This window comes from Solanum tuberosum, unplaced genomic scaffold (assembly GCF_000226075.1).
Source record: "Solanum tuberosum cultivar DM 1-3 516 R44 unplaced genomic scaffold, SolTub_3.0 scf00335, whole genome shotgun sequence".
Lineage (NCBI taxonomy): Eukaryota > Viridiplantae > Streptophyta > Magnoliopsida > Solanales > Solanaceae > Solanum > Solanum tuberosum.
The window spans coordinates 602,341-613,287 of NW_006239280.1; the positions used below are offsets into that span (position 1 = coordinate 602,341).

A 10,947-nucleotide genomic window follows, 5' to 3' on the forward strand; every position below is an offset into this window, starting at 1 on the left:
GGGGTCCCAACTATGAAAAAGATGGAAATGTGTTTAAAAGGGTATTAAAGGAAAACAAATAATACTGGTAAGATAAGTATTATTTCATTCTTAATCAAGAGATTTTGAGTTCAAATTTCCTTGGGTACTAAATTGTCTTTGTTAAGGAGTGTTTTACCCCTATGAAACTTTTCGGTGCAAATTCAGATTTAGTCGGTCTCCAATGTACTAGACATCGGATGGTAAACCAAAAACAAATAATGAATGCAAATCCTATATAAAATAATCCTTTAAGAAAATGTTGCATTTCAAATTTTGAACAACATTTCATAAATTTAGATGTTCTAATTTTAACTCTGACAGATAAGAGCTCTTTGTTACTGCAGGGTCTAGAACAAAAACAAATTAGTATTTTCTTGACGCACCGTTTGGACAATATGAAAAAAAAAAGCAAGTGTTTGAAGTTGAAAAGGAGCATTAGGAAGGCAAAAAAAAGTATTTAGACGTAAATTTTACTTGGATTTTTTTCTTCGAAATTTTGTAAGTAAATCACCATTTCACTTGAAATGGCCCTTAAATTTTTTGAAACTAGAATTGAGAAGCAAAATACAAAAAAAAAAAAAAAACTATCGTTTGATTTGTAAAATATTATTTCATTATTTGCAAATAATTAGTGTATATGTACCAAAGGCAACAATATGTTTGGCTTGCACTTTTTACGTACCTGGGTTATCATTTAGTGAATCGATTGTATATTAATTAGCCATCCATTATATTTGAAACAAATTTGTATTTGCTCACTTTAGCATGTCTAGAAAAGGACAAAAAAAATAATGTTTAATTCTTAGCATTAACTATTCATTACAAAACTATTTTCAAGTCTATTAAAGATTACTATGTAGTAACTAGTATGAGTATCATAGTTAAATATACATTTCATTTATTATTCGGAGTTTGCTAAATCCATTAAACAAGTAAATGTAAATGGGGGGAGTACTTCTTATACTATATGCTTGGCGTATGCATCTTAAGGGATCATTTGATACATGAACTACATAATTATCTTAATATAATAGTCTTGCATTTATTCTTAGACTAAATTTGAAATAAATAATTTCAAGCTGATGTAATAAGGTGGAATATCTCAGGATTAATCCTAAGATTAAATTTATATTGTATTTGATTGACGGGATAAATTTATACCGTCATCAAACACAATATAAATTTTATCTCATAATTAATTCTAAAATATCCCACCTTATTCCACATACAAGAATGTTAGTCAATGACACAATGTGTTGGGAGTTAGAAAAGTTGATCCGATTAATTTGATGAAGTCGATTTCGAGATAATTTTGAACATTGAACATCATTTTATGAAGTTAAGAAAATACATTAAAATATAAAGGCAAACGTGCATCGATAGAAAACAAGGCAAGTTGTTGCTACACCTAATAATAGTCGGCTGGAACGTGTTTTGAGAGAAATAAATTAGTATTCGCTCAATTTATTTGAAAAAATATATTAGATTGTTGTGTTTCATTTGAAAACAGTTGCTGATTAGGTGAATTATGGTTTAAAAAAAATCAGCAAATTTGATTTGACTTGCTAAACTATGGATAACACTAATATAGCAGCCTTAACGATACACCAATTTGTGCAATAGTTTGAAGAGCCACTTGTTGATGAATAGTATAAATTAAAAATAGAGAACAATAAGATCAACCGCTCTCGATTTGGCTGATCCGATTAGTTTGAAAATTTAAGATTGAATATCTAAAGACCTTTCTAAATTAGGTGCGCTTTATTCAAACTTCTCTTAAATTATACTTCTTTTGTCTACTTTTAATTTTTAAAGTCAAATAATAAAAATTTTGACTAACATTTTACGATATATTTTTTCATCATACTGATATGTAAAAAATTGCAATTTATAGTACTATTGAATATCTTTTTTTATTTATTTAAAAAAATTAATTTTGAAAATTAATCAAATTGACATTTGAAAATGGTGATTTTTGTTATCTTGGTAATCTTCTATGGTCACTTCTCTCAGCTTCACATTGTTAATTTCCAAACAATTGATCCCATAAAATGTCTTTAGTTCCAAACTAGGGCAACCAGCTAATACTTTTTTTTTTTAATAGAACCATCTGTCAATTCAAATCCTCAAGTGAAAGAGAAATCAAATTACTCCAAGTAACAGTAACTGGCATTTGCTTAAAACCAAATTCCTGTATTCTTATATCATATTCTTGTGAGTCTTCATAATTGTGAAATACATGAGTAAAACCTTCAACATTAGCATCGCTAATTGCAAAATGTACACATAAATCAACATCTTTAAGAAGATTCTTCAGGTAACCAAATAAAAAAACCCTGAATGTTGAGATTTTTTTGAAATACCTCCAGCAATAAATTAATGGTCTCTTTCACCTCCAAATATGATAAATTTGGCATGCGGAATTATTAGTTTTATCCATAAATTATTTTCAGCTTTAATAATATTTTTTTGCTTAGCTAACTGAACTTAAATACACTCCCATTTCTGCAACATGAGTGAAATACACCCTTAAATTCATGTTTTGTTTAAGAATGTTTTTAACACTTCTCCCAACTTTTTATTAATAGTTTCATGTTTCTACAAAAGTTTGAAGACCACTTGTTATGTCATGTGGCAGATCTGTGTATATCTAAGTTTAGTTAGTCAAGTAAATGAGTGTTTTTTAGGCTATCAATAATTCAATAATTTGTGTCAAGTTTAAGGTGTTTTCATTACTTCTCTTTAGGGCTGTTCAAAATTGAACCGAAACCGATAACCCGAACAAAAAAAAAAGTTATTGATTTATCAATAATAGGTTATTGGATTAGCGGTTTTGATAATGATTTTGATTTTTTTTCTCTTAACGGGTTAACCGATAATCCGATAGTATATTAAATAATTATAGTTATATACCATTTTGTGTATAAAGTCCTTGACTTGGAGTTAAGTTTCATACTTTTATTTTTGGTTGTCTCAAACTCTTGGTTATTCTATAATGTAAAAGTGTTTGTTTTTTAGCAAAATGCAATCTGTGAACTCATGTACATGGTTCATTTGATTTGTCACTTTGTTTCTGAGTGATTTTCAATGATTATCTTTTATGTCAAATCTTAACAGTTAAACCAATAACCGAACCAATAACGATCAATAACCGATAAGATTATATCTTAATGGTTCTATAACGGTTTTAGCATGTCAACAAATCGATAACCAATAAGTCAAACCAATAAACTCCAAAATCGAACCGAACCGACCAATACGCAGCCCTACTTCTCTTATTAAAAATTTCAGCTTTTCACTCACTATCAAGAGAAGCTAGAGGGAACCTTAAGGTTTGACAAGTGGAGCTCTCTTCCTTCAAAATTCAAAATAAAGCCCAAAGCTAACCTTCAATAATGTAACAAGATGAACTTCTAGATTCGATCATTTGTGAACACACATGTTAGAAGCTATCGTTGTAAACCTCGAAGTACTTAGGTTAGTTCCTATTTCACGTTGTAGATAGGAATTGTCATTTTATACAAAAACTCACTCATTGCATACACATTAAGGTTTATCTCCGAAATCATAAAGTCTTAAGTTCAAATTTCAATAGATGCAAAAACATTACTCGAGCAGTGTTATCAAGTTCTAGTGCTAGTGGGAGATAAGCAGAGTTATCAGGTACTAGTACTAGTGGAAGATAACAGAAATCCGATGCAAAGTTAAAGGGTGCACAAGCTGAGCCTAGTGTCACGTCCCGCCACTTCGCAGTAAAATTTGGCGTCCGGATAGGGGCGGAAGGGTCTAGAGTTGTGGAGAGGTTTCCGGAAAACTCTAGAACCCTCTAGATTATTCAAGAAGGCTAGAGAATTCCCTAGAATTCTCTAGAAATGACTTAGAAGGCAATGGAAGGTCCTAGAGTATGTAGAAAGTTCTAGAGCTAGGACCAAAGTGTAAATAAGTTTAGGGACTTAGAAAGTAATTTAAAATTGTACTTTAGTCCCTAGGAGTTAGTATAAATAGAGGTGCCACCATTTGCAAAGGCACCACCCAAGCTAGAAGTAACAAACCAAGTGTAAAGCAATCTTCCAAAGCAATATAAGCCTTCTTCCAAAATTCTCTAAGTCTTCCTTTTCATTTCCTTAGCGATCTTAGTGAAAAGGGCTTACTTGAGCTTACAAGATCGTGAAAGATTCGTGAGTAAGTTGTCAAGTGCCGCACGGAGTTTTAGCCATCACTCTAAGTCCGTGACACTAGCACCACAATCATTTATTAAAAAAAAAAGTACCATCTTAGTACTTTGTCATATGGTTGGACTGCATTTTGCCATATCAAAGGTCTCCTCACCATCTCCCTCCAGAGGTGGAGCCCAGAATGAAGCTTTGGGTTCCGGACAATAATTTTTTTAATTTATTGAAATTTAAATTAATAATATGTACATATTTAATAGATTTTTAAAACAAATATACACAAGTTTGATCCAAAGTTATTGGGCTCGGCCAAAGTAGCCGGCTCTCTAGCTCCCGCATGTCTCCCTCCAATTCTTTGTTTCAAAAAGAAATAAAGTGGGAGAGAGCAACTATTCTACTTTAAGTACATTTTGGAGAAATGATTCTCAAAACATAAATTTTCAGTATAAAAAGCATGATCAGGAGACAACAATATGAACTGAAATCACAAAACATTTAGAACAAGCTTTCTTACATGATGATTAGAGAATGAACACATTGTTTTCTTAGACAAGAAAACTACTAATAACTCTTTGGATACAGACAAGTGCAATCCAAGTCTTGTCTATCAGCTCAATCCAGTTTCAAATATAAAAGTAACAGATGTTAAGTATGTTGCAATTAATACAAACAATAGTGGCCAAAGGTTATCTGTAAGAAAAGGTAACTGAAGCTTGCGGAGAGGATCTTGGAAAGCTCAGCAACTCCTTTTCAATTTTGACATAATCCGGAGACACATCACTCCTTTTGCTTCTGGCAACAATGACAATTTTTTCTAGCACACTTTCATGCTTGAGCAAATATTTTACAAACGGCAGCATGGACCCAGAAAAGTTAAGGATCTTGATGGTCTTCAGATGGGGAAATGAGCCACTAAAATTATGTGTTTCAAACCTCTTGATCTGTTCATCCTTATTTGTGTAACTTAACAGCTGGGCCTGTAGGAAAGAAATCTGCTATATTAACCTATCTTAGATAGAAGCAGGAAGCCAAGGAGTTGATTGCGGATAAAATAAAAAGGTGATGAATTTTCAAATTCAAGGAACATCTCTCACTGCTTAGCAAATGTTACAATGTGGTTCATGCAAACAATAAAAAGATGTTCAAAGCATCTGATTATTCATCCCCTCGCACGAAAGTGAGTACTATTATTTGTTAAACATCTTTTACTGACAACTTCAAAAAGCTTTACTCATAGAGTCTATTTTGATAGTGACAACATGAATCAAAGCAACACAATCTGAACTGTTTTATGAAGGAAAATAAATCGAGAGAACAAAAAGTTCTTTTGAATGTCTTACAAGAAAAAGGAATAATAAGCATGCAGCTGCAACAGATTTAACAAAGAAATATCATAAACTTTTGAGACTAGAAAGAAAAATTTGAACAAAAAATATGACTGAAGCATTTGAACTTTCCTATGGGCTTAAATGGTGTCTTGAAGCATTTGGGTGGAACCCAACTCCTTACTTATTGTGAATGTTGTCAAGCGAATTGCAAAACCTTATTAGCAATATGAACCTATTATTGAAAAATATTAAAGAGTTGATTCATAAGTCGAGGTGACACACTATTACGGAGAAGCGAATGGTGTGGTTGATTCTTTAGTTGGATACAGTCACCTATTGGACACAAAGAAGGGTTGACAAATGGAAGCTCCCTTCCTGATTAGATCTTTTAATGAGCTCACATTTTACTTGAGAAAACTCCTCACTTTTTCTCCCTTTTCAAGTTCCCATGGAATCAATGCACAAGGGAGCAAGTAAGTCTCCACAAATTAGAAGCTATTGTATAAGTTCATCAAGTACTTATAAATCTTCTCATCAGTCGAATCCCCCCTCCTTGTAATCTTTTAGCATTATCTATCATGAAGTATATCACGAAGGTGACTTTTCATTAAGTTTTGTGATTCCTTTCCTAGTGTACTGGATATCAGAAATATGTGGATATATATTGTCGTCTTCTTCCACACTAACAGCCGTTTGATATTTGATAACATGAAGTAACAAAAGTAAAGGTTCAAAGGGAACTTACTCTTGATTCTTTGTACCCGTCAATGACTAAAGTCTTAAGATCCGAAGAACTCTGTAAAAAACTGCAAATTCCAGGGAAATCTAATTGCCTCAAGGTTGTGCTAAGTTGTAAGAATTTCCATCTTGAAGGTGAAGGCTGCCACCCTTACAATTCCAGTATGGACAGGTACTTATAAACCACATAGAGAAACCAAAATATGTCAAAACAAGGAAGTAATGCATACTTAATAATGACATGCAAATTGTTAAACAGTGTTCAACTTTGGTTTGGAGATTCAAAAATAGACTTTTAAGCACTTTGAGAAACCAAACCATCAATGTAAATGAATTTAAATTTTACACACCATTTATTCTCAATGTATTTTGCATTGCAAACTATTTATTCTCAATGCTCATCATCCAAAATTTTGTCCAACATCACCTGCCACTTTGCAACTAGATAGGTACAAGAATGTAATTTTCAGTACTTACCCAATTGGTTATCAGAATATCCTAAACACTGTCACTACTAAATTAAAAAAAAAATCTGAATTTTGGATAGTGAAGCGTATGAATAAACCTCGATGCACCAGGGACCCAATTCAAGCTTCTCGACATGGGCAACACTGTGAAAAAGTTCCTTCAAACAAGTAGACTCCTTCCTCTTCCTCTGCAATGGGTCCTCCTCTTCACCCTCTTCAAAAGTAAAATTAAAATCAAAATTAAGAACTGCAGTGACAAGGGAAGCCACATTTCACAAGCTTATCTCATGGCACGATCCTAGAATTTTTAAATTTTGAATATATGGGGATATTATTTCAAGCCATACATCACGTTCATCATCATGGTTTAAGTTTTCTATGACCAATTTTCTCGATTTCACATTACGGATTTCCAGACGACGAAATCCAAAAAAATGGTAGAATTTCAAGCACTCCAAGTTAGGGCAACCAGATAATATATTCTCCATGACATCATCCGTCAAATACGTGTAACTAAATGAAAGAGAAACGATACCACTCCAGTTCACATTAGCTAAAGGGTTTAATGTACAGAACCCTAAATCCAAATTCCTCCACGACTTATTCTTATATGCAAACTGAGGAAACTCATATCCAGATTCACATTCAAGTTCAAAATCTTCAACATTTGCTAGTTTAGTTGCAAAATATATCCATAAATCGATATCCTTAACAAACCTCTCCGTCCTAGGAAAATCGACAATCAACTTGAACTTTCTGATTTTCTGGCAAGACCTCCAATAATGAAGCTCTCTATGCGTGAAAATTACGAAATCACGCATGCCCTTTTTCGGGGGGCCGGAATAGGAGGGATTTTCATGGAACATGAAATCGAGTGACACTGGAACAGACATCCAAAGAAACTGTCATCGCTTAGATAATACACTGGTTCTCACTACATTTTTACTGTCTTCACACAACATAGATAGAATGTTAATTAGGATTGAGTCGGACAAATCACTGAGTCGGTCTTCTCTCGACTTGATCATATTCGCCATTGGAGATTGGAGAAGGAGAAATGAAGAACTAATTTGGGGATTAGGGGTTTGGGTTATCACATTATGGCGGGTCAAATTTAAATTAGGGTTGTCTGCTTTGGCATATAAGGGAATTATGGTCTTTTATTGTGATTTCTCAGTTTTAGTTTATTTAACTTAGAGCTTGTTTGACATTGTTGCTGGAAGGTCAAAGTAACTTATTTTGAATAAAAATACACTTATTTTGAAAAAATGGAGTGTTTGAATAATTAGTAAAACTGTTTTTAAATAGAAACAAAAGCGGTAACACTTTTTCTAGTGTTGAGAAAAAGCTGAAAATTTCCGCTTTTTTTTTTAAAAAAGCAAAAGGATAAGCAGAATATTATTTATTGCAAGAACAAAATATTCTTGTCATATATACATATTTACCAATATATCTCCTATATTTATTTATTTTGTAATGAGTTTTTCGTATGTAATGATTTAATTTGTGAAATGATTTTTAAATTTATTTACTTGATATTTTAATTATACTTAAATTATCATGTAAATATTATATCAATATTTAATTTATTTTTTATTCATCTATATATAATATTGATTGAAAATTTAAATATGTACATTTTAATTTAATAAAATAAAAAATTAATTAATTTTTTTATAATAGATATTTAAAATAATTTCAATATTAAAAGTGCATTGATACTTGTCATTTTTTGTAATTTGACTCTCAAAGTACTTTTTTTTTTAAAAATAGTCAAACCCAATCCATTTATCAAAAGCATTTTTCAAATGAATTAATCAAACACAAATTGTTTTTTTTTTAAAACACTTTCCCGAAAAGTTAATTTTAAAAAAGTTTCTAAAAATAAGCAGCTTTTAGAAACAGTGTCAAACAAGCTCTCAGTCCTTTATATATTTTAAAATTACGGGGAAAAAAACTATAAACAACAATAATTAATAATTTAACATATTTTTAAAAAAACATATTGAAAATTTGATTGACTTTTGAAATTATATCGGTGACACATAAATTGGAACAGAGGAAATAATATATATTATTTGAAAATGATGTAAAAAGTACTATAAATCTCAATATTAACAACTTAGAAATATTTTTAAAAAATTGATTGACTCTTGAAATTCCATTTATGCCACATAAAAATTGGAACAAATGAAGTAAATATATTATTTGAAAATTTCTTAGTTTAGTGTACACGAAGTTGAGGTATATTTTGATTCAATTAATAACTATATTCAAATCACGTAGACTATTTAGGTGGATTCACCCACCCTAGCAGTACTCAATCCAATCATGCTTAATTATGTAGCTCTGTTGTGTTCTGATTGTGTAGAAATACCTTGTTTAGTGATGTATGTGAAGTGTGGACTAAGGACATCTCCAACCCAAACATCAAATTTTACACTAAATTTAGTGTCAGCATCAAATTTAGTGTAATCAACTCCAATCCACTGCACCAAATTTTACACCAAAAAAAGAAAAAAAAATTCTCTCTTCATTATTTTATTATTATTTCTTATTTCATTTATATTTTCTTATTTCATAAAACAAATTCTTTCTAAAACAATCATCATATATAGTTCATATTATTTCCTTTTATAATCGTTTAATATAAAATTATTTGTACCATAATTTTTAGATAATATAAATTGCTAGCAAATATTATACATTATACATAATAATGGATAATACAAATAAAAGTGAAATCATTAATGAAATACAATTAAATAAACATTACATAATTGAAAAAATTATTTTAAATTCTACATAAATATTCAACTTTCAAGATCACTACGGTGCTCCCATAAATGCTCTATTAATGCATTACGTATTTCAAAATGAACTTCTTTGTCCTTTATTTTTTTATATCGAGCTAGAAATTATTGAAATTGATAATTTTCATCTATTGCCATTTCTACGGTCGGAGTTGGACCTTCCGACGCATCTTGAATTGGTGCATTAAGATCACGTTCATCCTCAATTATCATATTGTGCATTATAATACAGGAAGTTAATATATCATGTAACACTTCTTTTCTCCAAAAACGTGACGGTCCTGCGATAATTGCAAAACAAGATTGCAAAACTCCAAATGCACATTCAACATCTTTTTGACATGATTCTTGTTTCATGGCAAAATATTTTTGTGAAGGTTAATTGTAGTTTATATAATTTATAGTAGAATTAACATAAATTTAATTTTTTTAAAAGTCATATATAGAAAAATTAATTTAATAAAAAAGCTAAATTTTATATCTAAAATTAATATTATAAAATATTACGTAAAAATAATTAAATATACAAGAGATTTAATTAAAACATACAATTTATATAATGTTTAATTAAAAGTTTGTATAATGAAATAATATTATAATATTCAAAAAAGTTATTTGGTGTGAAAAATTGGTGTGGGTTGGAGCTCAAAACACCAAATATAGGATTTTGGTGTAAAATTTGGTGTTGGGTTGGAGATGGTCTAAACAACAATAACATACCCTCATGAAGATATATATAAGTTGTTTTTGGAGGATACTTAGCTCGAGTACAACAAATTAAAATAGATACGAAAAGGAAAAACGATAGTGAAAGAAACACAACAACTAATTAAAGAAAATAGTGATAACAACAAAACAATGCAATAACCAAAACACACTAAACAATAAATAATGATTGAAATCAAAAGCAATACACTACGAGAATAAGATTAGTACTACGATAGACAACACTTAACTAAGTTAAGTCTCTTGTTCTTTTCCATGATATGTCTTGATTGTTGATATTATTATATGTAGGACTACTAACTGAGAACTTGTATGTAGTCTACTATGATAATATTCACATCAAGAGTAATCCATATGTCAGCACCTTCCTTGATGAGGAGGCCTGGAGGCCTCCTCATCTCCCTCTAGAGGCAAAACCAAGATTGAAGCTTCCGAGTTTTAAAATTACAATGTTTTTGAAACTATTGAATTTTAAATTAATAATATATATGTATTTAATAGATTTTTAAGACAAAATGTACATAAATTTGATCAAAAGTTATTGGGCTCGGCCAAATTCGTAGCCGGCTCTCTAGCTCCGCCCATGTTTCCTTCCAATTCTTTGTTTCGAAAAAGATTTAAGTGGGAGAGAGAAACTATTCTACTGTGTGAAAAGGTAGTGAGGAATTCAATATTTAAAGTT

At 30.7% G+C, this 10,947-nt stretch overlaps 1 protein-coding gene across 1 annotated transcript in view; it reads left to right on the plus strand.

The window, feature by feature from the left end:
* LOC102600097 (EG45-like domain containing protein) overlaps nucleotides 1–469 on the plus strand; it is a 5,684-nt gene extending 5,215 nt beyond the window's left edge. The window contains exon 4 of the mRNA XM_015315314.1: nucleotides 366–469. Coding sequence (XP_015170800.1) covers nucleotides 366–372 — 7 coding nt within the window. The 3' untranslated portion in view covers nucleotides 373–469. The remainder of the gene's footprint in view (nucleotides 1–365) is intronic.
* The last annotated feature ends 10,478 nt before the right edge of the window (nucleotides 470–10,947 follow it).